Source organism: Gossypium raimondii, chromosome 4 (assembly GCF_025698545.1).
Source record: "Gossypium raimondii isolate GPD5lz chromosome 4, ASM2569854v1, whole genome shotgun sequence".
Classification (NCBI taxonomy): Eukaryota; Viridiplantae; Streptophyta; class Magnoliopsida; order Malvales; family Malvaceae; genus Gossypium; species Gossypium raimondii.
Window position 1 is genome coordinate 35,202,964 of NC_068568.1, and position 25,850 is coordinate 35,228,813.

General features: G+C 33.9%; 2 protein-coding genes and 1 non-coding gene across 3 annotated transcripts; all 3 read left to right on the plus strand.

Annotated features, from left to right (window-relative positions):
* The first annotated feature begins 7,071 nt into the window (after positions 1 to 7,071).
* LOC105779479 (54S ribosomal protein L37, mitochondrial) lies at positions 7,072 to 9,286 on the plus strand. The gene is made up of 2 exons (XM_012603246.2): positions 7,072 to 7,238; positions 8,690 to 9,286. Exon 2 carries the CDS (start codon positions 8,701 to 8,703, stop codon positions 9,094 to 9,096), a length of 396 nt encoding a protein of 131 aa, XP_012458700.1. The 5' UTR covers positions 7,072 to 7,238; positions 8,690 to 8,700; the 3' UTR covers positions 9,097 to 9,286.
* Positions 9,287 to 11,414: 2,128 nt separating this feature from the next.
* On the plus strand, positions 11,415 to 14,255 carry LOC105779476 (uncharacterized). Its single transcript, XM_012603243.2, has 3 exons — positions 11,415 to 11,776; positions 11,909 to 12,643; positions 12,719 to 14,255. Exons 2-3 carry the CDS (start codon positions 11,936 to 11,938, stop codon positions 14,009 to 14,011), a joined length of 2,001 nt encoding a protein of 666 aa, XP_012458697.1. The 5' UTR covers positions 11,415 to 11,776; positions 11,909 to 11,935; the 3' UTR covers positions 14,012 to 14,255.
* Positions 14,256 to 25,400: 11,145 nt separating this feature from the next.
* LOC128040836 (small nucleolar RNA R71) lies at positions 25,401 to 25,506 on the plus strand. Its single transcript, XR_008195642.1, has one exon. It is a non-coding gene; the product is annotated as a small nucleolar RNA R71 (small nucleolar RNA).
* The last annotated feature ends 344 nt before the right edge of the window (positions 25,507 to 25,850 follow it).

Below are 25,850 nucleotides of genomic sequence, written 5' to 3' on the forward strand. Positions count from 1 at the left end.
ATTTCATGAAAATTTCGTTCGAAAATTTTGACGTTTGGGCACTCAATTTAGTCAAAAGGACTAAATTGTAAAAAGTGCAAAAGTTGAGTTCTACATGTTAGAGGTGTCCAATTGTTATGAAACTTTAAATTGGAGGTCCTTATATGGTAATTAGACCATAGGTAACTTGGTAGACAAAAATGGACATGAGATAAGTGAAATAGAAAATTTTTAAGTTATGGGCAATTTGGTAATCTAGTAATAAAAATAATTAAAAGGGAAAAAGATGGCAAAAATCATCATCTTCTTCATTAGGACGAAATCAGCAAGGGGGGAAGCCATAGATAGGGTTTTCAAGCTTCCAAGCTCCATAGTAAGTGATCCCAAGCCCCGTTTTTAATGTTCTTTACGTTTTTGAGATCCCGGTAGCTTAATTTAGCTTATTCTAGCAATAATTTAACCTAGGGTTTATATTTGGAAAAATACCCATAAGTGAAAAGTGTTTATTTTGATGTTTTATGATAGAATATGAAGCTAGAAATTATGTTAAACAACTTTTGCTAAGCGATTTTAAGTGAAAACGAGTAAAACGACATAATCGGTAAAAATACCTAATGTTCATAAGTACATGTTAGAGTGGGAATTTGATGTTTCCATAGAAGGAAAAATGTTCAGAATGTTATAAAACATAAGAATAAGAGATGAAGTTTAATTTCCGAGCCTTGGGGCAAAAATGTAATTATGTAAAAGTTTAGGGCAAAATTGTAATTTTGAAAAGTTAGAGTCGAGGGCTGTTTTGATGAATGTGATTATTAAATAAGTTAAATTTACTATTTTAGATCAAGAAGTACTGAAACTCGAGGTTAGACAAAGGAAGAATAAAGTTGAAGACTAAGTTGGTGAATTTGGCTATAATTGGTACCGAGGTAAGTTTACTGTAAATAAATGCAATATTTCAATATTTATTATTAATTCTGTTAATTTCCAGAAATTATGAATTTATTTTATGAATTTATTTGATGATGATCCAAGCATGAAATGATAGAGAATTAAAATTAAAAGTCCGTTGATACATAAGGATGGTAATTGGATACGAATGTCATGACATTTGGGTAAAGAGGTCCCATGTAAGACCATGTCGGAACATGGCGTTGGCACCGAGATGAGAGGTCCCATGTAAGACCATGTCGGGACATGGCGTTGTACCGAGATGAGAGGTCCATGTAAGACCATGTCAGGACATGGCATTGGGACCGAGACGAGAGGTCCCCCGTAAGACCATGTCTGGGACATGGCATGGGCACCGACATGAGTACATCCCATGTAAGACCATGTCTAGGACATGGCTTTGGCATGTTATTATCAGAAGAGACCCGAGTATCCTTATTGTTCCAATGTAGCTCAACGGGCTAATAAGCGAATCATATTCATGAAAGTTCAGTTTAAAGCATAAGTGGCAAACTCAGGTAAGTTATAAGAGTTAAGAACTTATTATACTATCAATTGATGTTCAACGATGCAGCAAGAGATGAGTAAGTTATGCACACAAGTATTCTAAGTAAATAAGCAAGAGAACTAGAATGAGATTAACTAAAGAGTAAACTAGAGATATAGTCACTTGAGTTTAATTATTTGTGTTTAATGTTGTTATTTATTTGCTAGTAAACTTACTAAGCTTTATGCTTACTTCTTTTATTTCTCTTTCTCTTATAGTATTGCAAAGCTACTTCAAGGATCCTAAAGAAGTCGGAGATCGTCCACACTATCAACCACAACTGCTCGGTATTTTATGATAAAATACGTTTGAGTTATGGCATGTATAGGGATTTAGTTATTCTAAATGTTTGTATTTATGATCTTGCTAAAGAATGATGTGTAAGTATTTGATGATGAATGGTTGCTAAAATGGTTGAGTATGGAAGTGTTTGTTGTTATAAAAGTTTAGGTGATAAACTATGAATGGAAATCATAAAAGGGTAAAATTTTGCAAAGAAACAGAATTCAGACAGCACTGTGACGTGACTTTGAAAAATCACCTAGGATGGTATAAAATGAATTAGAGGATGAATGATATATGTAATTAAATCTTGTTGAGTCTATTTTCATGGAAAAATAACAGTGTAGCAAAAGGAAATTTATATTTTAAGATATGTGAATTTTAGTAAGATAGGGTCAGAACTATTTTTGGAGTCCCCTGTTCTGAGTTTAGAAAATAATTAAAATTGTACAAAATGGTTATGAGTTATAGTTTATATGTCTAGATTCTTTATTGAGTCTATTTTTTGTAGAAACAAGTAAGAACTTCATATAAAAATTCTACAGTGAGAAAACTTATTTTTAGTGACAAGAGGTCAGGACTGTCAGGTGGTGAAATAGGGGAGATTTTAACTAATAAAATGTACTAATTGGCTGAAGAAAAAATTACAAAAATTTTATGGTAAGTAGAAATATGAGTCTAGTTTCAGGAAAAATTTATGGAATTAAATTTTGAGTTCCGTAGCTCAAGTTATACTTAATTTAGTAACTGCTGCGCGATTGGACAGCTTTGCTGTAAATAATGAAATTAATTTGCAAAGTAATTTTTTATGCTCCGAATTAGTAAAATAAGTTAAGTAATGCCTCGTGCTCGACTTCGGCAACGGTTTCTGGTACTGGGTGTTACATTTTTTTACCGGGACCACAAATTCGATGAGAAAAATTTTATTTTTCTTATATTTTTATGGTCTATTATTTCATGCTTGGATCATCATCAAATAAATTCATAAAATAAATTCATAATTGCTGGAAATTAACAGCATTAATAATAAATATTGAAATATTGCATTTATTTACCGTAAACTTACCTCGGTACCAATTATAGCCAAATTCACCAACTTAGTCTTCAACTTTATTCTTCCCTTTGTCTAACCTCGAGTTTCGTACTTCTTGATTATGGAGCTTGGAAGCTTGAAAACCCTAACTATGGCTTCCCCCCTTGCTGATTTCGTTCATATGAAGAAGATGAGCATAATTTGCCATCTTTTTCCCTTTTAATTCATTTTAATTACTAGATTACCAAATTGCCCCTAACTTAAAAATTTTCTATTTCACTTATCCCGTGTCCATTTTTGTCTACCAAGTTACCAATGGTATAATTACCATATAAGGACCTCCAATTTAAAGTTTCATAACAATTGGACACCTCTAACATGTAGAACTCAACTTTTGCACTTTTTACAATTTAGTCCTTTTGACTAAATTGAGTGCCCAAACGTCAAAATTTTCGAACGAAATTTTCATGAAATCATTTTGTGAAATCATCATCTTCTTCATTAGGACGAAATCAGCAAGGGGGGAAGCCATAGTTAGGGTTTTCAAGCTTCCAAGCTCCATAGTAAGTGATCCCAAGCCCCGTTTTTAATGTTCTTTACGTTTTTGAGATCCCGGTAGCTTAATTTAGCTTATTCTAGCAATAATTTAACCTAGGGTTTATATTTGGAAAAATACCCATAGGTGAAAAGTGTTTATTTTGATGTTTTATGATAGAATATGAAGTTAGAAATTATGTTAAACAACTTTTGCTAAGCGATTTTAAGTGAAAACGAGTAAAACGACATAATCGGTAAAAATACCTAATGTTCATAAGTACATGTTAGAGTGGGAATTTGATGTTGCCATAGAAGGGAAAAATGTTCAGAATGTTATAAAAAAATAAGAATAAGAGATGAAGTTTAATTTCCGAGCCTTGGGGCAAAAATGTAATTATGTAAAAGTTTAGGGGCAAAATTGTAATTTTGAAAAAGTTAGAGTCGAGGGCTATTTTGATGAATGTGATTATTAAATAAGTTAAATTTATTATTTTAGATCAAGAAGTACGAAACTCGAGGTTAGACAAAGGGAAGAATAAAGTTGAAGACTAAGTTGGCGAATTTGGCTATAATTGGTACCGAGGTAAGTTTACGGTAAATAAATGCAATATTTTAATATTTATTATTAATGCTGTTAATTTCCAGAAATTATGAATTTATTTTATGAATTTATTTGATGATGATCCAAGCATGAAATGATAGAGAATTAAAATTAAAAAGTCCCGTTGATACATAAGGATGGTCTTTGGATACGAATGTCATGACATTTGGGTAAAGAGATCCCATGTAAGACCATGTCGGGACATGGCATTGGCATCCTTAAGATCATGAGAGGTCTCTGTAAGACCATGTCAGGACATGGCATGGGCACCTTAGACGAGAGGTCCCATGTAAGACCATGTCAGGACATGGCGTTGCACAGAGATGAGAGGTCCCTATAAGACCATGTCAGGACATGGCATGGGCACTAACATGAGAACATCCATGTAAGACCATGTGCAGGACATGGCTTTGGCATGTTATTATCGAAGAGACCCAGTATCCTTATTATTCCAATGTAGCTCAACGGGCTTGTAAGCGAATCATGTTCATGAAAGTTCGGTTTAAAGCATAAATGACAAGCTCGGGTAAGTTGTAAGACTTAAGAACTTATTATACTATCAATTGATGTTCAACGATGCAGCAAGAGTTGAGTAAGTTATGCACACAAGTATTCTAAGTAAACAAGTAAGAGAACTAGTATGAGATTAACTAAAGAGTAAACTAGAGATATAGACATTGAGTTTAATTATTTAAGTTAAATATTGTTATTTATTTGCTAGTAAACTTACTAAGCTTTATGCTTACGTCTTTTATTTCTCTTTCTCTTATAGTATTACAAGGCTACTTCAAGGATCCTAAAGAAGTCGGAGATCGTCCACACTATCAACCACAACTGCTCGGTATTTTATGTCGAAACACGTTTGAGTTATGGCATGTATAGGGATTTAGTTATTCTAAATATTTGTATTTATGATCTTGCTAAAGAATGATGTGTAAGTATTTGATGATGAATGGTTGCTAAAATGGTTGAGTATGGAAGTGTTTGTTGTTATAAAAGTTTAGGTGATAAACTATGAATGGAAATAATAAAAGGGTAAAATTTTGCAAAGAAACAGAATTCAGACAGCACTGTGACGTGACTTTGAAAAATCACCTAGGAAGGTATAAAATGAATTAGAGGATGAATGATATATGTAATTAAATCTTGTTGAGTCTATTTTCATGGAAAAATAACAGTGTAGCAAAAGGAAATTTATATTTTAAGATATGTGAATTTTAGTAAGATAGGGTCAGAACTGTTTTTGGAGTCCCCTGTTTTGAGTTTAGAAAATAATTAAAAATTGTAAAAAAATGGTTATGAGTTGAAATTTACATGCTTAGATTCCTTAATGAGTCTATTTTCTGTAGGAACAAGTGGGAATAGCATATGAAAATCCTATAATGAGAAAAGTTATTTTTAGTAACAAGAGGTCAGAATAGTCGAATGGTGAAACAGGGGAGACTTTAACTAATAAAATGTACTAATTGGCTGAACCGAAAATTCTAAAAATTTTATGGTAGGAAGATATATGAGTCTAGTTTCAAGGAAAATTTACGGAGTTAAATTTTTAGATCCGTAGCTCAAGTTATAATTAATTTAGTGACTGCTGCGCAATTGGACAGCTTTACTGTAAATAGTGAAAATAATTTGCAAAAGTAAACTTTTATGCTCCGAATTAGTAAGATAAGTTAAGTAATGCCTCGTGCTCGACTCCGGCAACGGTCTCGGGTAAGGGGTGTTACAATCTCCCACTAAGTCAAAATAAAATTTCAGCTAATTACAACTTGGGAAAATTCTATTTTGGCCCGCCTTTTTTGCTCCTTTCTTCAATCTAGCCCAATTGCTTCTCCTTTTTCCCTTTTGACCCCAAATTGCACTTCTGTATAAAATTTAATATAAAAGGGAGAAAATCAGTGGTGCATTCTCGTAAATTGACCAATTAAATTACATAAAACATGTATTTTTAGCATTTAATCAGATTGTATAGATTTTCAATGATGGTGGGTAAGGAAACAAATTTTCGAATTGAAGCAAGAGCCATGCTTGAAAGTCTGCGCGTAGCATGGAAATAATATTACAGGCAGCTAGAATTAGAATGCAGGGGGCTGGCAGGGGCCTCGGCCTTGGCCCCCCCTAAAATGGAAAATTTACCATTTTGGCCTTTTAAGTTTTTTAAAATTTTAAATTAGTAAAGATAAAATTGCACGCCCCCTAAAAATGATAAAAAAATAATTTAATCCTTTAAAAATAATAAAATATAGACAATTTAATTTCAACCCCTCTAAATTTTTTTCCTGGCTTCGCCCTTGCTAGAATGTGATAATGCGCTTCTAGTGGTGTCTCTACTAGAGGGTGGAAGATTGGAAGGCTAGAATTCATCATATACCGAGAGCTCAGAATGCGGTTGCTGATCGAATTGCCAAGTGCATGAATAGAGGTCCCTCGATTTTGATGTTGTTTGAAGAACCCCCTTCTCTAGTACAAGGGGTTTTACTTTTTGATAGTGATACCTTTACATAGGTTTGACTAATTTTTAATGTAATCACTTACTGCTTTTTTTTTTACAAAAATAAAATGACTAAAGAATCTTAAAGATGATATAAAATGACCATTTAACTTGCTTCACACACGCTTTGTATTAGTTGATTATTATTTAATTAATTTATAGAGTAAAAATTAAAAGTTGCAACAGGGTTAGAGTAATATTTGTAATTTAATCTTTGTATTCATATTTTTAAGAATTTAATTCTTTTACTTTTTGAATTTGTTAACATCGTTAAAATTCCTATGTTAAATTCCTTAGTATGATATTTTGAAATTAAAAAAAAAGAAATACTCACCCATGTAACAAAATGACATTCAATGGACCTAAATTTAATGGAAAATTTTAACGGTGTTAATAATTCTTAAAAATTACATAAGTATTTTAATTAGATTAAAGTACAATATTATAAAATTGAGATACCAAATTATATCAAAATTAAAGTAAATTGTTGTGTAAAAGGAATAGAGCCAGAAAAAGGGAGCAACTGGACCTTATGGCCTTCCTTCGTATAGATACCATTCAAATGTATAAATAAAGGACTCAGCCAGAGCTTTGACAGCGGCCCATTCGGGGTCTCATTTGGACTGGCCCATCCTTATATATAAGCTCAAAATGGGTGAACCCAAATAAACTCCCAGTCTCACGGTCCAGTCCAATAAGCAAACCAGAATTCTTCTTCGTCTTCAAGCTCTCATTTTAGCTTCGTCTCAGAAACCCTAAATCCCTTAATTTCATTCCGGAAAAGGGCGGCTCAAGAGTTCATCTTTACAACTTCTAGAGAAAGGTAACTTATTCTCATTTTCTATTGCACTTTTTGGTTACTACTAAATAGCTGAAACTGAGATTAAAAAAAGAAAAAACTGGGAAATCTTTGCCATTCTTTTTCCAAAATTGATTTCTTAGAAACCAAAAAGATAATTCTTCTTCTTATTCCAAACCTAATTCTTTTCTTTTACTGGGATTGAGTTGATATTCTGTTGAATAGATGCTTGGTCGATTTAGTTCTGTAAAGTTTTTAGCGTTTATTTAATTTGATAGTTGCGAATTGTTTTAAGAAGCTTAAATCTTGTTTCCATGGTATTTAGAGTTTGGACTTGAATGATGATTTGATACATGATCAATGCTGGTCCTATTAGAATTTGTAAGTTAGAAGCATTTTCCATTAGTATGAATTTTCTGGTGTGAACTTTTGAGTCCACTTGCATTCTTTCTCCTTGATATTTGCTCATCGCTTAAAGTTAAGATGTTGGATGAAGATATGATACTTCTTCAACATTGAAGTTATTGTTTACCTTGAGCACTGCGTAGGCCCAGTGTCATGCTATGAATGAGCTGTGATAGGGATTGGATATATTATAAATGGAGATTTACATGTCTTAGTGTCTCTTTGGAAAGCAAAGTAGGATGCCGATATTTCTTGAATATTTATGACTCGTTCATGCCTGTTTTTTTTTTTTTTAAAACTTCTTCAGCTTCAGCGAATGTGATAAGAACCTCTTTCCAGGCACTCTTTGGTTCTTATCTACTAAAGGAATAGCCAATCTTGAGAACCTTCCTCTATTTTTTTTCTTAATTTCGTCATCTAGTAGCTTTGATTTCATGAATGAGCATCTTTGATTTCATGAATTAGCATACAAACTTTTTTGAGAAACTTCATTCCTCAAAATGTTGAAGTGACAACTACAATGTCCTCTGTGGATCCTATCTGTCCCTGTTTCTAAACCAGGTTGATGTATCAAACACATTTCCACATCCAACTTGTGTACAGTGTTTATAAGTTTACCTCCTCTCTTTTTGGAGGGTCCAAGAATCATAACCATGTCTGTTTGAGGTGTCTGCTATGTCTCAAACTTGGGTATGGGCAAGAGTGAATAGTTGGAGTAAAACTGGATCCTATGAAGTGTTTAACCATTGTGGTTGTGATTAGATTCTCTAAGAACTCACTATTAGAGGATACAATTTACTTTTACCATAATCGTAGGGTGAATTAAAAAGGAGTTTATGTATTTCCCCTTCTATTATCAAAAAAAAAAAAAAAAAAGAAAAAAGGAGAAGGAACAAATGCTCATTGACTTGTGATTACTGTATATGACTTATGATTGATTGACTCCTCTGTTGATGTTGTTTAGTTTTTATTAATGATTTTGCTTCACCCATATAATGAAATAAATCAAAAGATGCGTTTCTTCATTTTTTTAAAGATATTTCTGCAATTATTGACATAAATTTTTACAGGGATTAAAATCATGGCATTAAATCAGATGAGATCATTAAAAAGTGTCATCATTGCCAAGAATGCAGTTGGCGTGGGACAACGAACATTTGCTGCTGGGGCTGGCAAAGCCAAGAAGGGCTCTAAAGGTGCAGCCAGTGATGCACCAAAAGGATCAACACTCAGCAAAGAAGTCAAATCCACAACAGTGGTTGGTGCAAATATACTCAAGGATGGAGCAGATCCAAAGATATTCCTGGATTCTGAGTACCCTGATTGGCTGTGGCATCTGCTGGATAAACGTCCAGCATTGAGTGAGCTAAGGAGGAAAGACATTGAAACACTCCCATATGAAGATCTTAAACGATTTGTCAAGTTGGACAACCGAGCTCGGATAAAAGAAAACAATTCTGTCAAGGCCAAAAACTGATAGTAGTATAGAAACACTTTCTATTAAGCATTAGTTCTTTGGCAAGAATGATTCATCTGTTCTTCTGGGATTCCCTTTGTTGATTGATTTACATTGTGTAATGATGGAACGGGAATGAAGTAAAGAAGCACGGAGGATTTTGAGGATTTATTTATCTCCAAATAAAGCTTTGTAACTTTGTTTGGCTTTCCCTTTTTGTGTTCTTTTTCCCCTTTAAACCTTTAAGATTTATGTTTAGCATAAATAATCTACCATTTCCAAATGCAATAGAAATGTTCATTGCATCATTAGATTGGACCCCCCAAGTCATAGACATTGCCATCGTAAGTTATTAAGTGGAAGCCACCTCTTGCTGCCCACTTCCCCAACTTAAAAAAAAAAAGTGGTGGGGGGGTTCAGAGTCTATCCTTCTTTAGGAGATTCACTGTGATAGGTATATGCTTTTTTCCCTTTTTCTTCCCTTATGTCAAGGACTTTGGTGGTCCATCTGTTCCCTTGAATAGACCATTGGTTCCTCTTTGGTGCAATATTGCCCTAATGAATCACAGTACCTTTTTCTCCTTTCCATGAACTGTAAAATGATTGTAGGCAGATAACTTGGTTAAGTCATTGTTGATAGCTGCAATTTTTCTTGTTTCCATTTTGTGTCTCCCATAGGTTCTTCAACCCACCCTTTTTTTACCCTCTTTTTATCCATCAATGAGTTACTGCTCTAACAATTCAACAAAATCAAGGTGTTTTACCGAGCAGGTTGGTCCAAGTATCTTGGTGAATCTTGTGCAGGCACCCTTTAGATTACCGATATATATATATGTACGTACCTACCTATAAAAGATGGAGACTGGAGAGGAAATGGTTGGTTTTCACTATTCTGATCATGTGAAGATGAGCTTCATAACTCCCATTAAAGGTGCGAAAGAGACCTATTAGAACACAACTTAAGAAAGATAAAAAGGTGGGAAACAAGGGTACTGGAATTGGACATGACATGCATTATTGTTGATAAAGCATCAAACCCACCTTTTATTTTCAGCCTTTTTCAATTGTGCTAGTAGTAGTCATATAAAAGTTAAAGCTGCTTCTCACATGCTCTTCTTTTGCTTTTAGAGCTGTGCGATCTAAGTTAGTGTATAGTTGGATTTCGGAGGTTATCACTCACCAAACATTCTTGATACCACAGCTCACCATATCTTCGTTCTTATCCTTGCAATCGTACTCTATACCTAGCTATCATGCTTCAATTCTTAATTTTTTAAAACAAAAACTCGTGCCCACTACATTTTTAGACATGTGTAATTAAAATATACTTATCTTGAGCATATACCCGTATATGATATTTACACGTAAAATAAGTCCAAACTAAATAAAGTGTACTTCTGGACTTTTCTTCTCTACATGCTCCTGAAACCTAGCACATGCCATGTATGACATGAGCATAAGAAGCAATGAACAATATAAACAGCTCAGTTTCAAGCTACAATCATGAGTTTGATCTTCCATCATGTTCCATGATGTTTTTGAGTAGGCAAGTGGTCAAAGTTTTTCTTTTAATTATAACCTTCTCTCAATATATGAAAAAAAGTCCATATTCGATAAGTGTCGATCTTCAATAATCATATCTGAATTTGAGTTACCTATCAAATGAATAACAATGAAATGGGAGATGGAGCTGTGAACCAAGTGTTATCCAAGTTTTTGTAGCTCGATCCTTGTTATAGGATTGAGGAGGCCGGTGGCACACTTTAAAAGACTTTGACATGCCTATATTTAACACAAAGGCCGGTGGATCGACAACAATAGCCGGTGGACTTTTACCAAATAAAAAGATTTTAGGGTCAGAAAGGTGAGATTGTTGAAGCCTTCCACTCTTCCAAATCTAGAAATTTAGAATTAAGTTCCTCAAGTTATTTAAACTTACCTGTCATTATCATAGCAGAAAAAAAGCACTAAAATATTGGAAGGGGCTGCTAAGCTTGACTAGAGTTAACAATTTTTGGTTTTGATTAACTAAATTAACTATCAAAGGACCAATTAATCAATAACTAAAGGGACCATTAAACAGTTGAAAATAACATAACACTTCATAAAGCATAATTAACTTGTTCCACAATTAACTCAAACATCTGTCTGTATCCACAGTAAAAAGTAAAATCACCACTTTTCATGCAAAAAAAGGGCAGTAAAACCTCACATGGTTTGATCATCATTAACACCACAGTTAAAAAGGAATCTTACCTAATTCTAATATTATTTTATTCTAATTTTTTTACTAATATATTTGGTCTCCACTTTGAATAACCCAAGAATCTGTGGAAAACCAATATGCTCTTTTTTTCCATGTACTGTTATCTTCTTGGAACAGTTCTGATTCTGGCCTTTTAACTATTTTATTCCAAACAAACCCTTTTTCTTCAAGTGCATGCCTTCTTTCCTGTCTTCAACTTTTGTGAGAGTTATGATTACTAATTTCCCTTTCTTATATCATTAAATCTCACCTCTTTGGCTATCAAAAAACTTGGAAGAAAATTATTTATTTCCTTCACATGTTTTGATATTCTTCATTCTCTCTTCAGGGTTGGTTGTTCTTCTGGTTTTCTTTTTGTGCTTTTAGTTTTTGATGCAGGTAGTTCAACTGCTTCAATTAATAAAGACTTAAACCCTTCTCTGTGTGCCTTTCTAGGTAGGCTTTTAATGATTCTCTTTATTTAAGCTTTACTTTCATAGTTGTTATTAGTTTAACCTTTCTTTTTTTGATTTCAGTAGGGCCTTCCTCTTGTCTGTGCTTACCTATAGAATTTGTTCATCTTTGTAGGTAAAACTTCATTACTCTCTCTTCAAAATGCCTCCTACATATTTGCCTCTTCGTTGGGAAAGCACTGGGGATCAATGGTGGTATGCATCTCCCATAGATTGGGCGGCAGCTAATGGCCACTTTGATTTGGTCCGAGAGCTTCTTAGGATAGATGGCAATCACCTCATCAAGCTAACCTCTTTGAGGAGGATCCGCCGCCTTGAAACGGTATGGGATGATGAGGAACAATTTGATGATGTTGCTAAATGTCGTTCCCAAGTTGCTAGGAAACTTTTTCTTGAATGTGAATCAAAGAAATCAAAGAATTCCCTTATCAGAGCAGGCTATGGTGGATGGCTTATATACACGGCTGCCTCAGCAGGAGACTTGGGTTTTGTTCAACAACTGCTTCAAAGAAACCCTCTACTGGTTTTTGGAGAAGGGGAGTATGGTGTTACTGATGTACTTTATGCAGCTGCAAGGGGTAAAAATTCTGAGGTTTTCAGGCTTATATATGATTTTGCAGTCTCACCAAGGTTTTTGGCAGCCAAAGGGGACGGATTTGAGGAGCACATTGGGGAAATTCCTTCTGTTTATAAATGGGAAATTACAAACAGAGCTGTTCATGCTGCTGCTAGAGGAGGAAATTTGAAGGTTTTGAAGGATCTTCTTAGTGATTGCACTGATATTTTGGGTTACAGAGATAAGCGTGGCTCAACTATATTGCATGCTGCTGCTGGCAAAGGCCAAGTTGAGGTTAGGCTCAAACTATTCTACCATATGTTATAACTTGTTTACCTTACTAATGAAAACGTTGTTTCATTTCTATAGGTTGTCAAATATCTGGTTGCCTCTTTTGATATCATGGACTCAACAGATGAACAAGGCAACACAGCTCTGCATATTGCTGCTTACAGGGGTCAATCAGCTGTTGTTGAGGCTTTGATTCTTGCATCCCCTTCATTGATCTCTGTAACAAACAAGGCTGGGGAAACGTTTTTGCATTTGGCGGTGTCTGGTTTCCAAACACCGGCTTTTCGAAGAGTGGACCGACAGGTTAATCTTATGAAACGACTGGTACATGCAAAAAATTTCAGCATGGAAGACATTGTTAATGCTAAAAACAATGATGGAAGGACTGCTCTCCACATGGCCATCATTGGGAATGTTCATACTGATCTAGTTGAACTCCTGATGTCTGCAAAATCAATCAATGTGAACATTCGTGATGCGGATGGAATGACTCCACTAGATCTTCTGAAACAAAGGCCTCATTCAGCTTCATCGGATATACTTATTCGACACTTGATTTCAGCAGGTGGGATGTTTGGTTGTCAGGATTACACTGCAAGAAGAGCAATAGCTTCACACATAAAGATGCAAGGCCACGGGAGCAGTCCTGGAACTTCTTTCAGGATATCCGACACCCAAATCTTCTTGTACACCGGCGTTGAGACAACATCGGATGCTAGCGATCTCGGCAGTGGAGGAAAGAGTCGTTCATCGTCAACTGATTTCGATTCAGCTGATGAAAACAGGAAGTCATCAGTAGATAAAAAGCCCGCAGGTTCTTCTATGAACAATGCAGCACAGAGATTGAAAAGTGTTCTCCATTGGCCTCGAATGAAGGATCAAAAGCCGAAAAGAATGAATGGAAATTACTCAGAAGAAACTCCAATCCCTCTCAGGCAGAGGTTTTCAAAGCCTTCGTCACTCCCAAACAACAAGAGAACACTTTCGGTGAGGAGTGGTCAATCCAGTCCAATTGCAAAGAAGAAACTTGCTTCAGGGATAATCCATGGCGTTATGCAAGCCATGCCACAGATAACCATTCCTCGAAGGTCTCGTTCGAGTTCGTTTTCCAAGTCATCTGTATCTTCTCCGAGCTCAATGGATAAACAAAAAGGGATATTCATTGAAGGTGATATAACTGGACCATCTTGTTCCAATCCAAGCCTTGATGATGAAAAACCAGATACAATGAAGCAAAGGCCCATGAAAAAGGGGTTAAGGAGTCAGTATTTCTGCTTTGGAGGTTCAGGGCTGGCTGTTAAAAACCCAGTGAGCAGGCAAAGGCAAAGCCAGACAAGTGCTGCCAATCCTGCCATGGTCTCAATGGCTTGATTGGTTTAGGTCCTGAAATGTTGTGATGACCAACCACCTGAATCTATGTAAAAGGCAACTTACTGACAAAGATGAAAGATTTAGCAGGATGTGTAACTTGCTGCCTAGGTTCTGTACTTGTTAGATTAAACACAAAAATGTATGCCTGAATTCTGAAACATACTTTTCATGTCTCAGTGTAAGTGAAGTGAAGTAGCCCAAAAACTAATTTAATGTTCTAATAAGCAATTTGCTTCTTTGTGTATGTACAATGCCCAATATCATGCTCAGAATCTGTTTGATGTATGCATATGTAGATACTTGAATTCATACTTTGAAACTGAAAAACGTTGGGATTAAAGCAGATAATAAGCTCACAAGTTGGATGCAGTATCTATCGCTATGATGAACTCTGAACTTGTAGACAAAGAAAAACAATCTTAAATTGCAGGTGTAAGCATTTAATCTTAGCAAACAAGGGTTTAAAATTGTCATCATTCGACTACCAAAAAAACAATCTTTATGGATGTACAAATCACTCTTGCCTCAAGTTGTTTGGATATTTAATAATGTGTTAAATTGTTCTATTATTTGAAGCGAACCCAACATCTCTTAAAACTAATCATCAACTTTTGTAGAAGCTCATACAAATTAGCAGTTTGAAGCTCAATTTGACATTCGTTGGTCAACTAAGACTAAAAAGTCCAAAATATCATTTATACAATATATTTAAATAAGATCTCCAATTTGTGCGATAAATGGTTATAGAGTTGTTTTGATTTTTGAAGTTCAATGATACGAGTAATTAACCAAATTAATTTTCAACTGCTCCATTTCAACCATCATTAATCATTTAAGTCTAAAATATGCAAGTCCAAAAGACAATTTATACTAAACATTAAAAGAAATAATCTCCATATGATATTTTTCCAGTTATTTTATATGGTTTCACAAATATCCATTTTTCTTAAGATTTGATGAAAAATTCATTAATTCCGTAAAATTTTAAATAGAAGAATAATTTTACATTTATTAATTAATTATTATTTTATTTATTTATTTATTATGTAATCTTTACATTTAATTATTTTCAATTTGTCGATTGAGTCTTAGCTCGATTGACATTGACATTGTTGCCATTGCAGGAGGACGTGCGTTCAAGTACGTTGAAGCATATTATCCTCTCATTTAAGGGTTGGGGATAGACTATGAGTAGTTCTAAACATTCTGTCAAAAAAAAATATCGGAAGTAATGTTAAAAAATTCAATTAGAAATAAAAAAAATATAATTAGTAATAAAAACATTTTAATTATTATTAAATTAAATTATAAATTACATTATATCGTAATATAACCATTTGTTAAACAAAATGTATTACCCACAATTGTAATTACAGAGAATACATATGAATAACGATAATTGAAATTAATTATTATAAAATACAATCAAACTGATAAATAGAATATATCTATATTTATAAAGAATAAATCTCGTATATAATAAAACACATGGTTAAAAAAATGTTACTTTTAGCAAATTGAAGCTAAGCTTGAACAAACAATTGGCATAGCAATGGGTTTAAGAAAGAAATGGCCAGTAACATTGAATTCTTATGTGCAAAATAAAGGGGAGGAAAAGAATTGTTGAAATATTTTCAAATATTTATAGTGTGAGATTTCATTTGGAAAATATATTAAAAAGTTCTTAAAAAAGTTCTTTCTATCATTCTTTTATCTTCTACAATTATTAGATTGTTCTATAAAGAATTATTGTAGAAATTCTTTATAGAAATTGATTTTCTTGTTATATTCTACTCATTGCTTAGTGAACTATTCTCGTCAGTGCAAAATGCAAATAGTCACCTGACTTCATTATGTTCTCAAGGTTCATTTGCTTGAAACTCATTTGCACACTGAGTATAGGTGGGGAACCTTAAAGATAGTGGCTTGATACACGCCTTGGAGCCTTACCCTATTGTTTCGTTTTTCTGTTCGAGTTGTTGTTCGTATGTTAGAGGTTTTTCTCATCAAAGTTTTGAATTAACAATATAGGCATAAGTTGTACCGTTTAATTTAAACAAAAATAGAATACTCACAACTGTTTTGATTTTTTTTTTTTTGCAAGGAAGCGAGGGTGAGTTAGAATCAGAATTGCATGCTTATTGATGGATCGTAATCAGGAATTAGTGTTCTCTTTCAGTAGCATAGTGGAATTTGAAGACATGCAACAAGCGGCATTGTTTGTGGTTCGTGAAGCACTACTTCATGCAGAAAGGAGAGGCCCTACTGTGGGAATTTTCAAGGAGAACATTAAAATCTTGGGACAAGTACTAGAAGGCAAGACAAACATTATCAATTGGAAAATCAATACATTGGTAGAGGATATCAGGAGACTTGGCAATGTAAGCATAATCGACGACAGAATGGGACCAATGAAACATGCATACATAGAGGTGTCAAGATGGGCGTCAATGGCCTCTAATGTTAAATATATGTTCTTATTTTCTTAAAGACAGCTTGATTGGGTAGCAACAAAAAAGAATGCACACATGGTTACAAAGGAGGAGACGATGTTAAAATTTATAGGGCCTTGATATTTTGAAAAAAAATTATTTTCTGCAAATATATGTTAAATATTTAAATTTAATATTAATTTTGAGTTGAGTTTTTTTCAGTTTTATATTTTAATCAATTTCTTTTCATCACAACTTTTTAAATAATAGTAGTTAATTAGTTTTATATAAAAATAATTTAAAGAATTTATCTAAATGTTAATATATAACTAAGTTAAATGCTGGAGAGCGGCAATAAAGAAGCAACGGAACTCGTCATGGCGAATGGTGTTGTGGATAATGGCTGTAGCTTGCTTCGTCGTATTCGGGCTATGTTAAAGCTTCAATGGGAGATGTATATTAGACACATTACTAGGGAGAGCAACAAAGCAGCTGACTTTGTTGCTAAGGCATTTCGCAAGAGGGGTGTCGCCCTTCGGTGCTAGTTGATCCGGAGCCAAGGGGCTGGCCGCTGCTTGCTCGTGATGTAGTAGCAGAGGGTAGCAAGCGTGAGAGCGTACTAGACCTGTCCATGGGCCGGGCGGCCCGGCCCGACAGCCCGCCCGAAATATGGGAGGGTTTGGGTAAAAATATAGGCCCGAAATATGGACTTGGGTAAAATTTTAGGCCCGTTTAAAAAATGAGCCGGGCCTCGGCAAGATTTTTTTGGCCCGGGCCTGACCCGGCCCGAAAAATATTAAATATATATATATTTTTATTTTTAAAATATAATAGTTTTTTTATTTTAAGTTTATTTACTTTCATTTCCTTGACTAGTGTTACAAAATAATAATAATAAAACATCAAGTTTGTTTTACTAATCAAATGTTAGATTTTGTTACAACAATTAATACAATTAATACAATTAATAATTTGATAAATTTACTAATCAAATGTTAGATTTTATTACAACAATTAATACAATTAATAATTTGATAAATTTACTAATCAAATGTTAGATTTTATTACAAGAATTAATACAATTAACAATTAACAATTTGATAATTTTACTAACAATTAATTTTAATAACAATTAGTTTTAATTTTATTAAAAAATAATTTTAATTTTAATTTTAATTAAAAGCGGGCGGGCAGGCTCGGGCCCCATATTTTTCTTGGGCGGGCTGGGCAAAATCTCAGGCCCATATTTGAGCGGGCCAAGCCGAGCCTAGTAAACAGGCTGAAATTTTTGTGGGCCCGGCCTGAACCCGGCCCGGCCCATGGACAGGTCTAGAGCGTACCTTGAGTTGATGTGTTTTGTTAAATTATTATATATATACACATACATATAAATTAAAAAAAGTAATACAAAAGATTTTAATTTTAATTGAAGTCAAAATTTTATTATATTTTAACAGTTCAATATAATATGTAATTTGTTATGAATATCTTATTATTAGGTGAATGTCCATTAAGATTACGATACATTTGATTTATTTTAAAACTTTAATATTGATTAGAAGTAGAGATTTATTTAAAAAATTTTGTTCTAGAAAAATCTTTTGAGATCAATAAAGAAAAACACTTCTATTCCAACAAAATAAACAAAAATGAGAATATTACTTTAAAAATTATAATAATAAAAAGAAAGTATTCTTCAAGAATATTATGAATTCATGAATACTAATAAAATTCATATAAAATTCTTTGAATGGTTTGAAAAATATTACTTAGAATCTATTAATATAATAAAAATAATACTAGATGACAAACCAATAGAGGGGAAGTTGAATCTTAACATCCCCTTTAATGGAAGTTCAACATCTTCATAAAAATACCAGAATAAAAGCAAGTCCTTTAAGAATGAGAGCTCCTGATGCAGGAGAACAAATCTCATCAAAAAAATATTAAAACGATAGTAGGACAAAACAATTATACAAGTATAAGTCTTCATACAATAGGGAAACAATTGGATTATATTGAAAATTTGGTAGAAAACCACTCAGTAAAGAAAGAATTGGTAAAAGAAATAACTGAAAAAAGTTCTAAAGAACCAATATTTCACTTTATGAAATCCCAAAACATTTCCAAACAACTCAAATGATTTCTTAACAGAAATCCAAAATAGACTTGAAGTTTTGGAAAGTTAAAAATTTGAATTAGTTGCTCCGGATACCCCAATGCAAGCCTAACACTTAGTAAATACGTTACACCAATCCTCCCAATCTGACTTTGAATAGTCAGAAGAACAAAAAATTAACAAAATGACTTGGAAAGAATAAAAAAGATTATATTATCTAAAAATCACCGCACCTGATCTTAATATTGAAGAAAAACCTGTTTTCCAAATAAATACAATGCTAACACAATTTATGAGTGGAATATAGACATAATGTCTAAATATAATATAATTTTCAGTTTATTACAAAAATGAAAATGGTTTCAAATATTTATAAAACTCAAAACCAAAAGCAGTTAATTAGTGATCATGCAATAACCAATCTTTTAGTTGTTGGATTTACTGGCCAATTAAAAGGATAGTGGGACCATGCACTCACTAAAACATAACAAGAAGAAATCCTAAAAATAATAAAAAAAAGATGATCAATGAAGAATTATTTTAGATGACCAATGAAGAGAAATCTAAGATGCAGTTGCAACTTTAATTTTCTTAATTTTTAAACATTTATAGGAGACTCTTCTCATCTTAAAGATATGAATTCAAAATTATTATCAAATTTAAAATGAAAAAAAGTAATAGACTTTAAATGGTATAAAGATGTCTTGTAACAGCCTACCCGACGGATATTATGTCAAGTTATTGTTTGACGTGTAAATTGGTTTAGTCAAGGGTAGAAATGAGTGAGTTAGAGAATTATTTGTTTACGACTGTATGGAGTATTTTGTACGATTCTCCATCTGAAGAAATTTAAGGTTTGGCGGGCTCTTTTATTAAGTTATCTGCCAACCTTAGATGTTTTGGGCGAACTCATTAGTTCGCAGCTCGATAAGTTTGTTTTCATAGTTAGTATATGTTACAATGACGTGGTAAGTGATGTTTGAGTTTAGTTGAGACCTATTTAGAACTGAACTAGGATACTGTAGATGATTTGATACTTAATTAATTCTTCTAGAATTTCTAGAGCGATTGTAGGATCCTCTAACTTCCCACTAAGTTTTGTTGTGGTTGTCTCTTTTATATAAGGATATCAGACTGGCATATTTGCATGTTTTGCTTTTGCTTCTCCTTCTTGCATTTTTGCTGAAGTTTTAGAAATTTTAAGTTAGAATTAGTAGTGAGGAGTTCTAATATTTAGCTGACACCATTGTTAACACCAGGTTATTATTAATTTCTATACACCCTTAGGTCACTATCGAAGGAATTTACGTGTTTACATTAATGCATGCGTAGGTTTTAGAATATGTTCTTGATGAAGGAAATTTCTTGATTCTAGGTTGCATGCTATCGATTGATGCATGCATGTCAAGTTTCAATAGTTTGATGATCTGATAGATGTATTTCTCTTCATTTTAGCTTAAGAAACAACAAGGGCAAAGGACCTGCTGAGTAGATTATTGTATTAGACTTTCTGGTGAGTTCTTTCTTACTCAATGTGTTGTAAATACTATTGTTGTATGAACTGTATAAGGTAAATATTCTTTCTCAACAACGTAAGTGTGGTGATTGGTCTTGTGGTGTTCAACCAGTATTATCAGTGTGGATATGGTCTGTCTATGTTTCGATATAAAACACCTTCTTTACCGCACGAGCCAGTACCACCAATATGTGATATGTGATATGTGATGATAAAGAAGGGGAATATTTTTGTGATGCCTCTGGTAGGGCAACTATATTGCAAATCGGACTGGTAGACCATGAGAAAACATATAAAATTGAACAAAAATTATATGAGGAGTTAATGGGGTGTGCATATGAATACAACTGATCGATAAAATTCTAACTTTGAATTCTGGATATGAGGCTGACATAAGGATGGGTTGTGTACAAGTTATAGTTAAGGTGGCAGATTGTAAACGTCCATGTGCCATGTTAAGTATTATGATTATTACGTTTGAACCTCTCTGGAATGTTAAGTATTTTTATGGTATTAAAGCTTGTTCATCAGTAGTATCACTGTGCATTAAAAGTTCATTTGAACTTACTCTATTATCCTTTCCTTTTCAAGTTTGCTGATAGAAGGAAGAGATTTTGTTGAAGGGACTACGCTAGAGAATTATTGATTGTGAGCCATTTTTTTAATTTTGTATCATGCATGACCTTTCGGGGGTGGCGTGTAGATCTACTTTGTAACCAACTTGTATAACGATTTAGCACTTTTGTCAAGATATGGTTTTATGAGAATCTTTACAAACTTTTAATGTATCTGTTTAATCTACCATATCTTGTTCTATGAGATTGTCTCATTGGCATATACACCAAATAGTTTTTGAATGCTGTTTTAACTACCAATAATGCACTTGAAACTATTGTATGGTAATAACCCATCTTATGTTTTATATAAACCTGTAAACTTTTGTAAGGCTTCCACCATGTGTTTTGTCTAAAAATGTTTTACCTGGAGTATCATTAATTTGATTATTTCGTATAGTTATTCTGAGGTTCACACTCAAATCTCAAACCTTTTATAAATTTCAAATATTATTTGTTAAATTTGTATGGTTTAAGTTGTGACACTCTCTATTCAGATTCGGTGATCGGGTCGGGTAGGAAGTGTTACAAGTTTTGGTATTAGAGTCAAGGTTGAGCAAGTTTTTGAAAAACCGAAGGCTATGTTATGGCCCACCATGCATGATACATTTCTGGCTTAGTCCCTATATTTTAAGCTAATCTAATTTTTATTATAGTTGTTAAAGAAAATGTCTAAAGGATCAAGAGAAGCAACTAGTGAGGAGATTGAAAGCCATATACCTCCTGCTCAGGAGCAAACTCCTACACCTAACCTAGATGCTACTGGGATGTCTTTCGAGATGTCTTCATCATCATGATGACTTAGATGTTTGATCAGTTCATGGGGACAACTCAAACACCCCTAAACTCAACAAAATCAGTAACCACAATCAGAAATAGTACGACTTGTCCTCCTGCACCTCTAGTACCAATTGCAATCCAATCTAAGGGTGATCCGGTAAGAGAAATAAGAAAAAGAGGCGCTAAAGAATTTATGGGAGACAAAGGTGGTGACCCCATAGTGGTTATCACGCGTTTGCAGAGTATTGAAGGAGTTAAAGTGACGTCGGCGGACAACTTCATGTGTGTAGTCTCATTACTTGAAGGGGAAGCGTATCAATGGTGGGAAACACTGACTAGTGTGACCTCTGAAGAACTGATTGACTAGGAATTGTTCCTGGAGAAATTCTAAGAAAGGTATGTGAACCAAATATATGTCGAGCAGATGAAGAAGGAGTTCTTGTATCTCAAGCAAGAATGGATGTCAGTAATGGAATATGAACATGAGTTTATTCAACTCAGCCGTTATGCAAAAGATATGTTCCAGAATGAGAAATCCTTATGAGATAAGTTCAAATGGAGTTTAAAGGATGAAATTTGAGCCATGGTGGCGACATATTAATGCCATAGTTTAGCAGCCATGACGACTAAGACTCATAAGATGGAGATGAAGTGTGGATTTTCTGGTCTACCACCCTTATTGAATTTCAAGTGGCTGAAAGATCGAATCTTCTCGGTATTAATGATGGATTCATAGCTTGTGAGTTTCAGGCGAGATGGAGGTGGTCAACAAGCTACCTTGATGGCAAGTATGGGCGGATCCAGAGTAATGAGAAATTTAATTTGGGAGCACTATAACACCCCAAAATAGGGCCTAGGAGTTTTAGGGGTATTTTAAGAATTTTAGCCTTAGAGTGTTCAGAATTTTGTGACATGATTTATCAGTAATGTTTTTAATTATGGTTTTTAGAAAATTAAATCAATTTCTGAAAATGAGTTCTAAATACCTTTAATTTTGCAAAAAAGACTGATTTGTAAAAGAGTAAACACTTAGAGTTTTTAAGAGACAATTAAACAAAACTTCAAAAATCAACCTATTTTCCTCTTCATCTTTATAAAACCTACGATAGTTCCCCCAACCCTTTATGTTTTGTCATCCCTTGCTCCTCTACACCCTAATCAGTTAATTTTGATTCCCAGCCTTCATTCTATTGATTTCTTTCATTCCTATAACATTAAACCTTTATAGAATTTCAAGAAAACACCCAAAAACACCATAGTTTTCTCCATTGTCAAGCTTTCAAATTTTTTGAGTTTTTGATCAAACGCTCGATTTTTCGTCAACTAAGGTAATGATTCAATTTATAATTATTTTTAAATGTTATTTAGTCTTTAAAATCAAGTTTTTAGTTGTTAAATCGCATGTTTTAAATAAAACCCAAAACTTGGGTCATTAATGGTGAAATTCGGGATTTTGTATAAAAATGATGTTTCAAAGTGTTTTTCAATTAGTTTTAATATGATTAGAAGGTTTCTAAACTTACTTCGAAGTTTCGTTAAAGATTTCTTGAGTTTTAATGAATTTTTAGAAAATAACCATAAAACATGTTGAAAAAGTCGATATCATGAATTGAGTTTTGTGTAGTTTAAAGGTTGAGAATTAGTCATAGGTGAATTATAAGATGAAAAAAATTGGTTTTAGGTGAAAAGATTAAGTATAGACCGAGATATTCAGATTTAAAGTTTGCTATGTTAAATGTTTTAGTTATATGGGAACATAGCTTAGGCTTATATTTTTTATTGCTTGTGGTAAGTTCTTAGCTGATTATTGAATGCATTGTTGTGTGAATTGTTGTGTTGAAGTTCTAGATTCGATAGAACCTTCTACAAGTAGAGATAAAGGCAAGGGAAAGCTAGTTTGAGCTTTCGGCTTTTTGGCAAAAGCGTAATTGGTGAGTGTTTGGAATAATTGCTTGTGAACATGATTCAATGCGTTATTTGAGAATTTAGTAGTAGCCTAAACCTTAATCTAAATTCTAAGTGTAAGTTTTCTCATACGTATGTTATCTTATAAATAAAGTGCTTATGTGTTTGTGAACATGTGAATTGAGATGAGATGTTATAACATGTGATGTGTGGTTATGATAACCGTTGTGAAAGTGCAAATGTGTACATGTTATGTATATGTTAAATGTTAGTTATAATATTTTGCTAAATATGCAAAAATGTAGTGACTGTGCACGGATAACCAGTAAGTGATATGTGTTTGATTTCATATATTTTGGCCTTGTTATTAGTGAAACCATTGGATATAGTTGACATGCTATAGGATTGCGAGTACTAACCTATATATATAGGGATTGTGGGTGTTGAGGCCTTGGGACATGTTGGAGAGAGAAGAGAATGTGAGTTAAGCTCCATTCAACGGGACATGTGAGGGGAAATAAGGAGAGTGTTAGCTAAGTACGGCTTGGCTTCAGCTCGTGGGACTGGTTCTCTAGAAAAAGTCCCAAACCCCACATCCTGCAGTCCGCCTGGATTCGATTCGCTTTTAGTAATTATATTACATTATATATATAAGTAATTAGAAGCTAAAGAGAAATTCAATATTACCATATTCTACCGCTCAACTAACGCTATGTGATCCGGTCAAGATGAATCGATCGAATTTCACAGCTGAGGAGGCAAAGGGAGGCAAAGCGAGAGGTTCTGAAAGAAAAGACTTTATAGAACCTTACTCACACGATACGGGGATGGGCCTACACAAGCAGAAGGAAGAGCTATTAGCTTGTCGGCGTAACGAATGCTTCACTTTTGGGACATGTTTGACTCTATGAGCTTATGTTTGGTGTGTTGAAGATCCGTGTATCCGATGAGTGATGGTAGAGCTCACTTTTATATTCCATAGCTCAAGTGCCAAATTATCTTAACTTATAAATATCTATGTATTATGATATGTGTTTATATTATATGTGACCATTATGCAATTTACCTATAAAGATGTTTTAGAGTATTGTGGTATATGCTTGAATGTTATGTGATTTTACAAGTATTATGAAATATGCTTAAACGTCATGAGATTATATGAGTATTGTGATATATGCTTGTATGTTAGGTGACTATATGTTAAATATGATATATGCTTAAAAGTGAATATGTTTACCATGTAAAGGAACTAGAAAATAATGCACGAGTAAGTATACCATGACACTGAAGTTGAAAGTGTTAAGGTTGTGCTATATGATTGTTTCATTAATGCCTGATGAACTGTTCGCATGGTAGTTGTACTAGGCATTCACTGAGCTTGTTAAGCTCTTCCACTCCCTTATTTAACCATTGCAGATTAGTTTTGTGTCGATGTGAGCGGTGTGGTTTCGAAGGTGGTTTTGGGGCTTGTTGGTTAAACCCTTGGGTTTGGTTGGGTCTATGCTGCATTTGATTGTTGTTCGGTCCATTTTCGTAATTACTCTAGGAAAAGTTTGGATGATTCTGCCACGATGGATTATAGAAGTTAGACTGTTGTCCTTGTCCATTCTTTTTTTGGTACTGGTTCCCAACGTAGTACACTGATTCAAGATTTGAAGGGCAATTCTTAAAAGAATGACCATCCCCACAGTATACACAGGAAACTACCTTATACTGACTTGGTGATTGAGCTGTAAAATTATTTAAACCATTAGTGGTAAATTATTTTAACATAGAGGAAATAAAAAGCACCTGGTGAGAAAGTGAAGTTAGTGCGTCCGCTTCATGCACTCCGGCTACACATCTTTCTAAAACTGCTCGATTTGTTGACCATTGGCAGTTATTCCTTGCAATCCTTTCGATGATCTCATAAGCCTCATTATAAGACTTGGACAAAATCGCACCATTTGCAAAAGCGTTTACCATTAATCTTGTATGTGTGTTGAGACCGTTATAAAATGTCTCCAGTTGGATATAGTGAGGAATCCCATGATAAGGACACTTACGAAGTAATTCCTTAAATTTTTCCCAAGCCTAGTATAAAGACTCGTCATCCGATTGTTGGAAAATTGTTATCTCATTATGCAATTTTGCTTTCTTACTCAGTGGAAAATATTTAACCATAAACCTTTTTGCTAATTTTTTCCAAGTAGATATTGAACTTGGTGGCAATGAATTCAGCCATGCTCATGCTCGATCTTGCAATGAGTACGAAAACAATTTCAACCTCAGTGTGTCTTCAGTCACACCAACTAACTTAAATGAATAACTAACCTCCATGAATAATCGAAGGTGTAAATGTGGATCTTCTGTGGGCATACCACTGAACTGGCCCACCATTTGGAGCATTTGAAACATCACTGGTTTCAATTTGAATTAGGGTGCCTCGATATCTGGCCTCCTAATTCCCGAATTTAACTCAATGAAGAGTGAC

Coding starts and splice junctions, on each gene's coding strand:
- LOC105779479 (XM_012603246.2), top strand. CDS start 8,701: ATGGCATTAAATCAGATGAGATCATTAAAAAGTGTCATCATTGCCAAG.
- LOC105779476 (XM_012603243.2), top strand. CDS start 11,936: ATGCCTCCTACATATTTGCCTCTTCGTTGGGAAAGCACTGGGGATCAA. Junction 12,644..12,718: donor CTGGCAAAGGCCAAGTTGAG/GTTAGGCTCAAA, acceptor TCATTTCTATAG/GTTGTCAAATATCTGGTTGC.